General features: G+C 39.9%; 1 protein-coding gene across 1 annotated transcript in view; it reads left to right on the top strand.

Moving 5' to 3' along the window:
- LOC138617645 (VPS10 domain-containing receptor SorCS1-like) overlaps positions 1-13,888 on the top strand; it is a 44,853-nt gene extending 30,965 nt beyond the window's left edge. The window contains exons 18-27 of the mRNA XM_069692802.1: positions 757-928; positions 1,213-1,399; positions 2,121-2,254; positions 2,352-2,475; positions 3,853-3,965; positions 4,799-4,933; positions 8,578-8,677; positions 9,059-9,167; positions 10,326-10,480; positions 11,884-13,888. Of these exons, the coding sequence (XP_069548903.1) occupies positions 757-928; positions 1,213-1,399; positions 2,121-2,254; positions 2,352-2,475; positions 3,853-3,965; positions 4,799-4,933; positions 8,578-8,677; positions 9,059-9,167; positions 10,326-10,480; positions 11,884-11,942 (1,288 nt within the window). The 3' untranslated portion in view covers positions 11,943-13,888. The remainder of the gene's footprint in view (positions 1-756; positions 929-1,212; positions 1,400-2,120; positions 2,255-2,351; positions 2,476-3,852; positions 3,966-4,798; positions 4,934-8,577; positions 8,678-9,058; positions 9,168-10,325; positions 10,481-11,883) is intronic.
- The last annotated feature ends 1,505 nt before the right edge of the window (positions 13,889-15,393 follow it).

Raw genomic sequence — 15,393 nt, 5'->3', positions numbered from 1 at the left:
TTTTTTTAAATGAATTAACATATCCACAAATTTGTTTTAAGCAGGAAAATCAGAGCACAAACAGGATTAAAAATTGGCATGAGGCTGATCTTCAGTATATATTTGCAACAATAACAATAAACTACCAGCCACATTATGCCGACTGCACATAGCATACCTCCCACTACAATGAATTCATAATCGCTGGATCACAATCATTTTGACCAACTGTTAGTTATCAACTGTATAAAAACAGCCGAGTGAAACAAACATCACTGTTTCTGAGTCATTTTCTGCCATTTAAAGTTTGACTGGCGCTCTTGATGATGTCATTTTATTTCGTCCTGTACTTTTGCTCTGGTTTGATGACACGAGGGGACATGAGCGCCACTGACTGTTTATCTTGACGCGCTTAACCTCTCATTTTTGACTGACTGTATTTTGATGAGCATCTATTGACATGAAGATCAATGATTTAGTTGCAAAGCCAAAAATCCCAGCACCGCTGTGGGAACATTTTGGTTTTAATCCAGATGAGAGGAGAGAGTGTGATATGTTGAAGGAACCCTACCTCCCACCACTCTGGACATCACATGCTGCAACTGAGGACTGCTTGAAAACTAGTTAGTAAAAGTACTGGACTGTGGGGAATGTGAGACAACAATGTCGGGAGCCACTGTTGTATATCTCTAATGAATGTCTTCCCCTTGTGTGCATGTGTGTCTGCTTTTACAGTCATGCAGAGCTCATGTGTGACTTTTCTTTAATGAATTGCAGATATCGCAAGGCTTTGTCTAACAACTGCACCGAGGGAAGTCTGTTGAGGTACAGCCCCAGACGACAAAAGTGCCCCAGCCAGGCTCCCAGGGGCCTCCAGCTCTTCACCAGTGAGGGGACGCTGGTCGCAACACTGGGGAGGAATGTCACCTTCTTGGTCTTTCTAGAAGAGGTGCTGACTTCACTTCAACAAAGAAACAGTAGTGTCTGTTCTAGGGCAATGCTTGTAGGCTGCATGTTTTTTCCTTTAGTGCACTGTATATCAAGATGCTGTCAGAAACGTAGCACAGAGGCTGGAGCGGCGGCGTATCAAGTAAATATGCAGTGACGTGATTTACAACAGGACCTCATTCTCGTAGATATTATGGAGAATTTACTCTGTTATTTGTCAGCAAGGACACTGACAAACAACTGAGGTCACATTGTGAGTGACAGTATTTTATTTTATTTTTGAAGGGTCTTGGCTCCATGACAAGTATAACAGTGGACTTCGGTGACGGGACCGCCATATCGTATGTTAACATAACCTCCATCGATGACGGGGTGAAGCATATGTACAGCAAAGTTGGCATCTACCAAGTTTCTGCCACAGCAAGCAACACTTTGGGCTTGGACAGGGTCATACTCTACCTCCACGTCTCCTGTGAGTCAAAACCAGTAAACTATCCTTCATATGCTGCTGCTTAAACAAACAAAAGCATGTAATATCCCTTAAACTCAGGCCAGGATTTTGTATTGGGGTATAGCTGACACAGTTTCCTGACACAAAAATGAATTTGTTAGGGACTAATTCCTGTTTAATTAATACAAAGTGACTGCACCGCAATATAAGCTACAGCCTTAATCTTTGACTAGTCCCAGACTGTAAGATCCAGCAGCCTTCCAAGAGGTCAAGACACTTCAACTTGTGAGCCTTTAGAAAGGCACAATATAATAAAACACTCGAGCAAATACATTCCTGACTCTTCTGCAGCTTCAAATTGCCTCATTAAAGTAAGACGCCATACAAAATCTCCATCCAAAGTTTAGAGTGTCACTCATCCTGCGTAGGTGTAAAAAACAGCCGTTTGTTGTCTCCTCATTGACAGAGCAGGACACCGGTAGTCGCCTTAAATTCAACTCATTATAATGGATTCCAGTGGTGACATTCTCATGGTCACAAAAAGCATCAATACATCTTGTCCAACCACTCCTGCAGTGCAATCAGCTTCCACAATATGCACAGTGTGTCGCAGGCAGTCATTGTTGAGCCAGAATATGGTTAAATACGTAGCTTCTGGTTAGATTTTAGATTTCGAGCACCATGGAAGCACCATGATTAGCCATACTTTAATAAAAGGTGTGACTTTGTTTCCTCTCTAAAGGTCAACTTGAGCAGGTCCAGCTGTTGGCTCCTTCAGTGGTCATCAAGAACAAAGCAGTAAACCTGACAACAGTGCTTCGGCCCAGTAATGTGGGAACAGTCATTTATTACTGGTGGTTTGATAACAAAACGGAGGTAAGCCTCACTTTCTCATTCGACACCACGCCCTCTACTTAGTGAGTGACATGATGGTAGATAGTTCCATTGAATCTCCTGCCTGTCTGCCTTTCAGCCTGTCGTGACCCTCGATGGAGCAACGTCATTCACTTTTTCCAAGGAGGGAAGTCACACTGTCACTGTTCAGGCTTCAGTTGGTAATACTGTCCATCAGGACCAAATGAGCTTGGCAGTTTATGGTATGTAATATTTTTTTTATGAAACTCAGACAGCCTAATTATATCATAGTGAAGTGAAAAATGTGGAATCGATTCTGTCTTTTGAAATTGAGAGTAAATAAATACAATTCTTAAAAACGTCATGGCCTTTTGACATTTTAAAAAAGGCTCTGGAGCTTTCAGCCAAAACTCAAAGCCTTTTTTTACAGAAGGTAGTTTGCAGAGTTGCTGTGGTGATGATTAAGTTGTTAAATAACTGCAGAGTTTTGGTTATGCAAAAACCTTTTGGACAATTACTTGAATTGCACTTTTAGCTTTGCACCAGTCTTTTAACTGTCACTCATATTGTTTTTATGTTTTAAATGATGCGTGTTAAATTCCTTGCACCCTTGACTTAAGATAAATATTTTCAATCCATCGTATGTGTATTTTTATGGATATGCCTGGAATAACAAATAAATTGAACCTTGAATCAAAGGCCATGAGATACGACTGAAAGCACCAAAAAAACAAATTTATGAAACCTGTGAAAAGATTCTTTTTAAATAAAAATCGCTGTTTGTAATGTCAGGAATTAAACTTTTTAAAAATAAAAATGTATTGATTAGTTATACTTTGACAATAGCTTGGAAAATCAGAAGCAGATAATAACTTATCTACGTCTAATTTCACAAATCACCTTGCCAGTAACTTTTACTGTAAAAAATATTTTACTTTCTTTTATAGACATATCCAACAACATATGGAACTTGTACATGCTCAAGGCCTACATCATTGATCTCACTAAGAAATTAATTCACAATCAAAAACCATCCAAACAAAAGCACATACGATTACAATATACAGAATTCGACAAAGGCAACCCATGAGTGGGTAACACAAAAACTACATACTGTACACAGATACAAACGCATATAGGCTATACATCAACGTTCACACCATTTATTTGGCTCAAATACTTTCCAAAGATCAAAATTCATAGGGAATTGCCAAAGTTCGTGAAATTCCCGGGGCTTCTCTTTGAAGAGTGAAGGAGTTAGCAGGATAGCAAATCTCCAGCGAGCAGCCGTTCATTTCCTTTCTGCAAATAGTGCAAGATCAATATGATAAATGCACAGGAATCAACAACAGATTTCCAAAATGAGGGTGGAAGGACACGGGAACCAAATATGCATGAAACAAACTGGACTTCCAGGCAGAAATATGTCTATTTCTATTTGTCAGTTTCAATTTGGCAATCATTTTGCCATTTAAGTCTATTAGAGTCTCTTTTTTTCTGATGAAAATACATAACTGACCTCACAATCACGGTAAGGGTTATTTCAAGTATCTGAAGTGGATTATTGCACAGAGCGATTTTACATGGTGAAGTTAGACTGAAGATAATCTGTTTTTCAGATTATTTCCGGTCACATATTTTGGCCTTTTCTTCTAATTTGGACGAGATGAATCCCGGGGTGTCCGAGTGGAGAGAGGACATCGGCAGAGTCGTAAAGAGCTGCATGGTTCAGGTCAGTTCTTCAGCTGCTAGTATTATAAAGTCCGTAACACACTCAGGAATGAAGTAAAGTCTGAAAGACCTCATTTAGATTCTGGCAATTAGCAACTTTACACTGGTGTAGAGAGAAGAACTCAAAGTCCCTGTCGAGTGAGCCAATAACATTTCTGTTCTTGTTATGCAGCATTTGTAATGTGTGCATGTGATCTTGTCAAGTGTTTCACTCCACTACTTGTGGTGTCTTTAACCTCACTTGCTGTGTAATTACTTGTTAACCTCTGCACGCTGACTTAGCACATCGCCTGGAATCATTATTACCAGTGCAGGCTTTCAACCGAACATGTCAAAACACTAAAGGGCAGTAAAAGCATTGCTGTCTCAGTTACCCGTTGCTGGTGAGAGAACACCAAAACTCCAAGTAAAAAGAGCCTGTCTGTTGTTAAGTGTGTCTGGTTTTCCCTTTCAGACACTGTGGGCATGTCAGAAGAGCAGCGTGTTATGTAAAAGACCTGGTTACTGAGCTCTATATATATCCTACAGTAGCCCTCAGTATGAAACATTCACTTTGACCTTCTGTCTTGTCAGATATTACCAAGCTTTACACCAGGAAACTGACAGCAGACCTCTGGTTACGGCATAAATGCACTAAAAGCCCCAGCCTTTACCAAACACTGTCAAATTGAGCTTGCATGTTGCACTTGATTCGTGCATTACATGTTGACAGTGACTGGTACTTGGGCAAATGATGTGTGAAGCAGGAAGCAGAAAGTATTTACTCATTAATACAGGTGACCTCCAAGTCAATGAAAAAACCTTTTTAATGAGGGTTTGTTGTTTTGATTAAAGGTCACAGGAATCAGTGAGGATCGGCTCCTGGTCACAGTGCTTCCAGGTTTACCGACCACAGCAGAGGTTTTCATTGTGCCTGAGAGGAGGGCGAGAGACAGAGCCGTGGATGAAAAGTGGGCGCACCTGGATCAGGTACTGTCTCATTAAATCATTATAATACCTGCTGACAGATGCTCAGTAGAATGTGGGTTTCTATAATCCAAGAAAAAGTAAGCTGAGAAGTAAAGAGAGAGTCTCTGGAGAGAAGGTCCCAGGAGAATACGTCCTTTACTTTAGAGTATCATACGGCACTGTTGAGTTAGCGGTTGTAGAGAATGTGTTTTATGGTGTTCCTCTCACCAAAAGGTTACATCTTGTTTTCCTGCTTTGTTTTTATTGATATTTTCAAACACAATGAGAAAGTTCTTACAGACAATACAATATTCATACAGCAACAGCTTTTCACTGATAAGCTCAGCTCCTTTTCCACTTTTCCACAACCCGATTTGAATCCACTTAAACTTGTGGTTTTTTTTTCCATTGGGTTAAAGTTATGATTAGTAACTGGTTCCAGGAGCTATAAGGCTTGATCAATAAGTACTGAGACTGCTCCTGTTGCATGCTGACAGAGTGCAGCATTGAGACGTACGCGGTATAAGTACTCCAAGTTTTGTCGCTTGATCAAAATCAGCAACTGAGTTGCACAAACTTTTGTGAGCAGTAGTCCAAGTGTGTGTCTGTGATTCCAAGTAAGAAGTTCCAAACTAGTAAAGCAGCCGCAATGTTTTTTAATCACCTGACTACCTGGTTAATGGCAACTGGCATAACTACACCGTGGTCAGCTGAGGGGGTGCAGATGTCCCTCTGTTTTGTGGCCAACAAAAGTAACCAACAAGTGTGTGATGACATCACTGTAGTTTCATGTAATGACGCTGCATTGCAAAGGGTTTAATCTACAGTGGAAAGTCAAAAGTACCAAAAGCGAGCAGAGTCCAGGAGAGTAGAGCCGGTTTCAGCAATGTAAAAGGGGCTATATATGTTTTATAGTCACATGTAGGCTACAGCATGCCGTCCACTTTTTACACTATTTTAAATATTTTTCATATAATTGTCACAAGTTAAAGGACAAAAATATGAAAATGGTCAGCCATTTTTTTTTTTTTTACCACACTGCCTCCAACATAAATTTTGTCCATGAGAACCTTTTTTTGTTTATTTTTGTTTTGGTAATCTTTATCTGGCTTTCCCATGTACAATATCACTACAATCACCCTCAATTATCTCAGATTCTTTCTCCAGTTTCTCACTGACTTGGACAGTCAAGCCATATTTGGAGTTTTGGTAATCTTATATTTAAAGAAAACGTTACATCCTCACTGGACTGTCTCTGTTTGTCCACAGCATTTACCAAATAGAATAAATAGAGACAATACTTGCACAATATCTCCAGTCTTATCTCTAACTATTAGTCCCGGGTCCAGTTTATTTACTTTATGTATTTGAGACAGACAGTCTGCAGTACAAGAGGTGAAAAGTCAAACTTACTCAGCATTATTACTAATTGTTTTCCAGATCTTTTATGATTATTATTTCACGTTTGAATCATTTCTTTCATGAGCCATTATTTTAATTTATTGCAGTCAGGAATGAGAATCTACTTGTGGAGGCTGGAAACTTGTTTTCGGTGAGGCAATACATCACAATGAGCATCATGTCCGCATTTATTTTTGTCAGTTACATTATCGTTGCATAGAAAGACAGTTTTAAGTGCAGCTTGATTTGGAAAGTCTACACTCCATCGCCGCGCAACAGTAAGGTTAGCTTTGACACAAATAAATGCAGACATGATGCTCATTGTGATGGATTACCGAAATCAGCCAAGTTTAAAGTCTCTGCAAATGTATTTTCATACCGCGGTGAAATGAATGGATGTCACTGGCTGCATGGTGGGTGGGAAAAATACGATGTCACGCCTCGGAAAAGGTCAGCAGTAATGAGGACTGTGCATTTTTTTGTGGTAATTGTGCTAAAACATGCTCAAACTTTGGTGTGGTCCATTAAGTGGAAAACACAGAGAACAAGAGGAATGGAATTGGCTCAGCGTTATTAGCATGCAGGCACACAGGACCCATCTCATCTCAAACACCTCCGCACTTTCAATGGCAGCTTGATACTTTCTCTTTGTGTAGTTCCCACATACCAGAGTCATGCAATCAAAGAGCTGCTTCTTAATTTGACTGTATTCATGACTTTAGAGTGCTTTAATCATGCCTCACAAACTTAAATGGCCAATTTAGGTTTGTTTTTTTTTGCCTCCAAACAAAAAAAACACGTTTTTTCTCTTTGATTGCGCTCATTCTTTCATAGAAGCTCAAACGAGATGATGTATATTTTTTGTGCTAAATATTTGTGTCCCCACACATGCACCTTTTATTTGAATGCTGCCTGAAGAGTAATGCATCATGTCAGCACTAGAGGGCAATGCCTTCCCGTGTAAAAGCACTGAAACAGCATCCATAACATCAGTGAAATAATAAAAAGTATCCCAGAACGAGTTGTCTGACTCACTGCCACCTTTTAGAAGTTTAGAAATTTGCATAGACCTTTAGATAATGAAAACAACATCAAAGCCGCCGTGCTTTGTGGCTGTTATTATTTTGTTACTGCGTAAGAAGATTCTTGGAAGTTGATTTCTTATCATGTTATGGAAAGCTATCAAAGAGATGAACGAAACAATAAGATAGAGATGTTTTTAAAGCACAGGGTAGACAAGCTCATTTATTCATCATAGCGGCGAGGACCGCGATGTATCACACGTAAACATAATTCTGCTGGCTCACAGTCAGTCTTGAGCTACAAGTTAATAGCTATTTAATTACATTGATGCATCATATAATTGGCACCATCGAGAAGGGAGACAAACTGGGCCAAGCGGCCTGGACTGGGAATTAAAGAGATGTATTTATCTAAAGCCTGTCTGATTACCTGGCAGAACCTCACAGACAATAGGGTAATAAATCTTCAGTTCACTGTTCTCATCTCCAGTGAATGACTTGCGATGCGGAGGCATTAAGTGAGTGTGTGCCCACACATACACATGTGGATGTGTGGAGTTTATGTGTGGAGCAGCTTATTAAAATGTGTAATAGATTTACTGACCCTGATATGCCACTAGAACAAAAAGTAATTATTCATACTGTGTAGAGCAGTCTAATTTTAACCAGTGGAAAGATTTTAGAAAGAGCGAGATGGAATTAGTGAAGCATGGCTAAGGACTCAAATGGGCACTGGGAAGGCATTTTGGTCTCTTGTTAAATGACTGCTTCATCAAGGTGTGAAAAACAGGAAAACGCGAGGCTCTGTAGGGAGAAAAATTAAAACAGCTATTTGATGCTATTAAAACTGACTTTGAGTTCCAATAACGCTGCCTCACTCAACTTTTAAATGGGTAAATCACACTCTCTTTGATATAGGTATATTGACGAAAAATACAGGTAAAAAAAAAATTCCTGCTGAGATAAAAATAGCAAAAGATTATTATTTTTTTAAATGTCACTGACACACCACAAGCAGAACGCCCTCATACGCCATTTAAGCTTGTTCGGTTTCAGGGCAGCAGGTTTGGTTTTCCACATGTCACATCAACATTTGCTCCTCTTTAGAAGGAAGCAAAAATTCAGATTCATAATTCAGGCTGTTGGATGAAATGACTGCAGTTGAAATATTGATGACCGTGGAATATTGCCGTACAGCTGCTACTAACGGACTCTTCTCCGCTCTGTCACTCCTCCTCATAGCTTTCTCAGGTTCTGCTAAGTGCTCTGAACCAGGACCTCATCCAGTTCACACTCAAACCCGGCGTGCAGGTGAACGTGTACGCCACACAGCTGTCTCCAGGTGAGTCTGCCGCACACCAACCTGAACAAACGGCAGTCTGATCCGCCTTCTCCAGGTCGTCTGAGGTCAGACTTCGTGCACTTCTTCCAGTTTGTGGATGGAGACGACAACAAACTCACTTTCAAATTTAAACTAAAATCTATAAATCACAACTGATCAACGGACTGTTTTTTGTCTTTAAGTATCTAATGGGTGTATTATTTGTTTTTAATGCATGTACTCATGTGCTGATTAGCTCTCCCTATTATAATTTTCAGATTCTCCCCTGATATGTAATAGGATTATAGTACAATTTATATTTATATAAGACATCAAAAATATGCATTTGTCCTCATTTAACATGCATGTGCACTCATTTCTCTCCATTTCCCTCCTTAAAAGCTCCTCTTGTGGACAGCAGTCATAGCAGCCACAGCGGCACTGCAGTCATCATGCTCGTGTCAGTCGTCCTGATGGGCTTGGCTGTCTTCGTAATATATAAATTTAAAAGGTACAGTATGCCGGATACAATAGATTGCAACTGCACATAGGGATCATTCAAAGGGAGATCAGTTTGGCTGAATGTGTGCAATTTAATCCTCAGATTTTCAGACACATCACTGTAAATATTTGTGATAAGATGTTATATTGCTTTGTGCGTCTGTGTGTGTGTGTGTGTGTGTGTGTGTGTGTGTGTGTGTGTGTGTGTGTGTGTGTGTGTGTATTTGCACAGCCACATTTTCAGTCGCTCCCATTATCTACAAGCTACCACCTAACTGCTGAACTCCTAAAACTTTACAGAAGTATTCAGACTCCATATATCTCTGAGTTATGGACGTCGGCGACACAATAATAGCTTGAGGAATAAGACAATTCCCCTCTGTCTCAATCTGCAGAATATTACAGGGAATGACAGTCTAATCAATTCTCCCAGAGTGCCGAATGGGTGTCAGAGTCCTGCAGTTATCAATATTCATCTATCTGACAATGTGAGGGTTGACCTTTTCGGAAATGCTAAACACAACCATTCAAGGTGAGGCACACTCGGCAGAATGGCAGGAAAGGTTGAGGAGATAAGTCCTGAGACAACATATATTATACAGTGAGGGACATACAGTAAATAGCATCCTCCGCTGCAGGTAATCCCATGCCTATCATGCCGGGAAGGGCTGAGCTCCTCTTTAGTTTGTGAAATTTTACTCATTATAAAGTAAACCATTACTTAATTTGAACTTGCAGGATTGGAATTACTACATTAAGAAATCAACTGTGAGTTTCTTAAGCTCCCTCAAATGTCACAGCAGCAGCTGCAGCACAATGTCACAAGGGGAGGATCTGAAATTAGAAATGCAAGATGTTAGTTTTAAAGCAGAATTGGGGGATGCATCTGAGAGGATAAAAAATTGATTGAAAACTTAGGTGAACAATATGAAAGTGAGAGAGCAATGCCCAGTGGAATGCAAAATGCCCTAGTTTTCCAGCTTTCAAGCAATCCGCTGCCATCCCTAACAGTTAAAAATAGTGTGTGACACATTATGCTTAGTGAAAGCATTAGTGAAACAGACCTGATGGCAGGTTTCCATTAACTTGCCTTTTTTTTTTTTTTTTTTTTTTTTTAAATCTTCTTTTGGTTTTTTTGTTCTCTCCCCCCACTCTGCACGACCTACAGGAAGATCCCGGGCATGAACACATACACAGCGGAGCAGCCCGACAAAGAACAAGAGGTCATCCCGACAGTGACCTCGATAGCCATCCCAAACCCTGAGGGGGACAAGCTGACCTCTCTCGATCATGTGGATGTACAGTTGGACTCAACCAGCAGAGGTATGTATGTTTCTATTTCATCCTTAAAGCTGCAGGGTTTATTTAGCTTTTTTCAGCTTTTGTTGGACGATGAAGGTCTGTTCCTCATTTAGTATTATATTCCGTCACTCTTTGTGTGGTACTATTTTGTAAAAGAGGTCTGGTTATTACCATGCACATTGAATAGACATGGGTGTCCAAGAAGACCAAAGTGTTGGTGTACTTATGATTAAAATCACATGATTACTTACCAGATATATTGGAGGTGGAATTTCATCTGTAGTGTTAACAGCAGTGGGAAAAAAAACCCGACAAAATTCTTTTCTTTCTGGGAACAGTTTCACCTTTACTTTGGATAATATACACACAGCACTGTAAATTGTTTTCATTTATTTCTTCGAGATAAAGTAGTTCCTATAAAAATCTTTTTACATTGACGCCTATGAGGAAGCTGAAAAGACACATTACACTTCCATAAACTTCAATTGAAAACCAAACTGTAGACACAACACATTCAAAAAGAGGCTTTTCCTGGTGTGATCTTCTGGACAGCATTGGCAGGATTGTGGGTTAGAAGTCATTTAGCATTGTTCACTGGAAATTTACAAAGTTGATCACAAACTGAACTAAAGAGACTGATGTGTGTGAAGAGTGAATCATTCTCGTTGGATTAGTAGACCGAATCGGCTCTTTGCATACAAAACACTGAGGACAAAATGGCTTTCACAAAAATAAACTTCAAGCTTGAAGCATTTACTCTCTTTCCTCTGCTAGTCTTGCACATAAATGTACTATTTAGTATGTTGAAGTACAGATAACGCTTGAACTTTTATTGTTTGGCTTGTAACGGAAACCTCGCAACCTCGACATAAAAAAAACCCAAAACCATCTGCATAGTAAGACAATGATCTTTTGTAAATAACATGTTTGCAAAGCAAGATAGAAAGTAGCCACAGCAAAGAGGAACAGCGGCCGCAAACAATGTCAGTGACAGGGAAGAGATGCTTGATATTCACTTAATGTTAAGTGCTGATGCTATTTTTCATCCCCATGTATTGTCATACCACTCTCCGGGATATAATATGTGCTTGTTTATTTATGTGTCTGCCAATCCGAGTTTGCCATCGCGGGGTATTAGTATGCACAGGTAAGTGAAGCACAATCAAGTGCGAGCTGAAGTGATGACACGTCTGGGTGGATTATTTGACCCAATAACATAATTAGTGCGGCAGGAAAGCAGCCTAGTGGCGAAAGCATTTTGACCAAGAAATATCTATGAAGTTCCGGCTGATTTACCTCTACTCGAAACTGAACAATCGACCCATCCAAGATAAATGTGTTTGCCTGCAAAAAAAAAATACACCCTTATGCAGATAGCTACATAAAATTCCTCCTGTTTTTTCTCCTTTCTTCTCCCTTGCCAGGCTACCTGCCATCTCACACAGACATCAAGCTCTCTGATGAAGCGCCCCGTGTGTTTTAATGTTGAGAGTCTATGACCGACTCGAAAGCAATACATCTTCTTTGGCAGTTACTTCCAGCAAGCTATGAAACCACGGTCACAATGAATGGTCTCGAGTGTTTTGCTACCCATGCATGGATGGACCAGTTCACACTGTGCTGCCTAATCCCTCTGAGGAGACTGTACAGATTTATACTTGCTTCTTGAAAAGGAACACTTTTTGACTGAAATACTTGTATTTTTGCAAGGACATTGATCTTTTTATGTAAATAATGTACATCCATAATGGAAGAAGTAAAAGTGATTTGTCTCAGCTGGTTACAGCTGCGTCCTCTCAAATATAAAAATATCATACGGCAGCACGGGAGCGATGTGTAACAATATCTCCAAAAATATTCTATTTCTGTTTTTGGACTTGTGTTTGTGAAGTTTGCTTTATTTCAACTATGTGGAAATAGCTTATCTGAGTAAGACAGTGAGGGAAGGAGATTCATTAAGCTCTGTACAATCAGTAAATCTTATCACCAGATTCTCATCAAATGAAAGCTTGCAATATCCAGGAGATGAAGGAGGGCTCCTAGTCCCAGATCTGTGTATTCCATCATGCCTGTCTCGCTGCCGCTCAAAATGTTATATATGTCATGACAAAAATAAGAACAGAGGATTATAGTAGATAGGTATACGCAGTAGATGAGAATCTGAGCAATCCCTCTTGTTTAGGAGACTCAAAGAAGTCCTTTTAGTGTCAGTGAAGGACTCCAAATGAATGCCAACAGCATAAATGTTGAACCTACTTTAACACAAATTATACACCGATGTTCTGGCAGATCTAAACCATCCATATGGATTCTTATCCTTATGGATGGTTTCTATTATTTGGTTTCTACAAGGAGAACAAAATGTACATTTTTGGATTCCTTTGAACAACTTTGAAGCTCCACTGTAATGCAGTAAAATAAAGTGTGCTTCAGTGACATATTTGTACTTGGATTAATTAGTTATTAGATCAAGGTTTATTTGCCATCCATCGCCTACGACGACGAAGACACCAGATTTACCATCACAAAGTTAAAAGGCTCCTTGACACAGTTGCAAAATATTTCTCATCTTTTAACTGATATCGCTTTGAAGGTTGTGGTGCCTTCTTTTTAGGACGGTGCTGAATCTACACTTGGTTTGAAAGGAGAAATGTTTTCTTTTCCAGGTTGGGCTAAAACCCGTTTTGATTAATTCTGGACTGTTTATCTACCGAGATGATACCAGCATCTACGCATGGCGTCTCCTCAGTTTACAGTAATGCAGAGAAGCCTGCAGTCTGTTCGAGGTTTGGCCCCAAGGACTCGGTGGACAAAAGGCTGCAGATTTGTTCATCTCCTTCGCTGCGGGGGACAGACATAGAGAAGACGTATCTCCTGTCAACAAGGCTCAGCCTACGCACACAGCTTTGGTCAGCCGCTGTCTCTTTGGGATAAGTACTGAAGTAGTTCTTCATCAAACTTTTCTTTTTAAGTGTTGTCAGCATCATGTGTCAGAAAGACAAATTGACTCGAGGCTTCTTCATACTTCTTCCCTCCAATCCTCAGATTGAGCCTGAAGCATAAATAAACTCATACTCGTCTTCAGACAAACTTGGACTCTCCACACGATCATCAGATGAGTTTTATTTTGTGCTCGTTGTTTATTTAATAATGTTTTTTGTTAATTCCCAATAATTAACCTATGAATACGATTGTGAACATATTTGCATGATGTTTTTTTTTTGGGCTCTTTTAAGCTACTTAAAATGCGTCTTAATTAGGAAAAAAAATGAAATGTTAGAAATGTGAACTGCAGTATTTTCTCTTTCTTGAGAGGCTAGACAACTCATCCATTACAAGTGACGTGATTATTCAGTGGGTTGTTACTGTGTTTTCATTTAATCTTGCCGAAGTAAACATGGTTGCAGAATAAAGCAGAAACAACAATGATCCAGTGTGGAAGTCATTCTCAAACAAAAGCAGTTAACTATGGACTACTAGTCAACTTCATGAAGGGCAAAGCTAACCGTGTTGTCTGTCACAAATTGGTAGTTTTGATTGAAAGGCACGCTGACTTTGTGGAATTAGTTAGTTGCTTTCTCTGTCAACAAGTGTTGCTTAGTATGGGCAAAGTTTCAGCGCAGCAATTTGAATGATACAATGGGGCCGAGCAAGAGGACAATGAAAAGCATCAAGTAGCCTGGAGTGATTCTAATGGGCTGGTTCCTTTGCTCTCCCACTGTGCAACAAATTAATTATCCCCTCTCCAGAAAATCAGCACACACACACACACACACACACACACACACACACACACACACACACACACACACACACGCACACAATCAACAAGAAAGATTTTTTTCCCTGTCCAGGTAGCAGCATGAATGAAAAATGTCCCCCAACAATAACCCACAGCAATATTGTGTTAGCCACAGTGTGAAATTGATGAGCATGTTTCCTTTCATTGAGTGCTACATTACAGTGTCTGGCTGCAGCGAATCATCCATTAGTGATTGTCACCGTTCAATTTGATTGTGCACCGCCGAACATCCCAGGGCAGTTAGAGAAAGGCCTTGGTGTTAATTCAGACTGAGAGCAGGAGCGAGAATAAGGCACTCGGGGCATTGATGACTGTTGGAGTGATGAAGATTGGTGTGCGATATGAAGCTGGTGAAGTGGCAAACAAAATGCAAAACAGAGGAACAAGGGCCTGTTCGCCACAGCTTTGAATGTGAGGAGTTATTTCAGCCAATCAAACACACGCTTTTGTCCTCCGACTTCGCTGTCTATTTGAATGTGCTTTTTTTTTTCTAAATCGTAGAACAGAAGGAGAAAATATAAAGTTCCTTTACAAAATCATCTGTTTCCTGTCACCTAACTACAGCGTCAGTAATTGTTTCCCATTCAATAGAAACATGCGGGTTGAGTGATAGAGTGATGAAGCAGGTCTAAATGTCAGATGGGAATCTTCACACGGGTGTTATCACACTTCTGCCCATAAAGCTTCAGAGCCTCTGTGAGACCATTTAAAGGCCGATACACTGGCTGCTACAAGGCACCTACGTGTCAGATAAAACTGGGAAAATGATGTAAAAACAAAGCTGCTCGAACCCGTTGAAATGTTCAGGTTTTTGTCACGACACCACAGACATTTCTCATTCAGTGTCAGCCAAAAAAAAAGTCTGGCTTGGCATCCTTTTGCTGGAGAAAGAGTGTAAATCATATTATAATCCTCCATATTCCATTACAACACATACTGTGGGATGCATGCATAACAGAAAAGCATAATTCCATATAAAAATACATTTATTTTGAACATTTTCAAAATGGCAATTTGTTCACAGTAAGAAATGTGATTTAAAACGAGACAGTTTTTATATAATCGACAAAAAGGAACAATATCATTGATTATATCATGCACAACTTTTTGGGCCATTGCACAACTAGACTAT

Source organism: Brachyistius frenatus, unplaced genomic scaffold, assembly GCF_029030835.1.
Source record: "Brachyistius frenatus isolate BFR_SWC_R1_liver_20210118 unplaced genomic scaffold, ASM2903083v1 Contig_13, whole genome shotgun sequence".
Taxonomy (NCBI): domain Eukaryota; kingdom Metazoa; phylum Chordata; class Actinopteri; family Embiotocidae; genus Brachyistius; species Brachyistius frenatus.
Note: the sequence above shows the minus strand (reverse complement) of the source record. Positions and strands in the feature narration are given on the sequence as shown.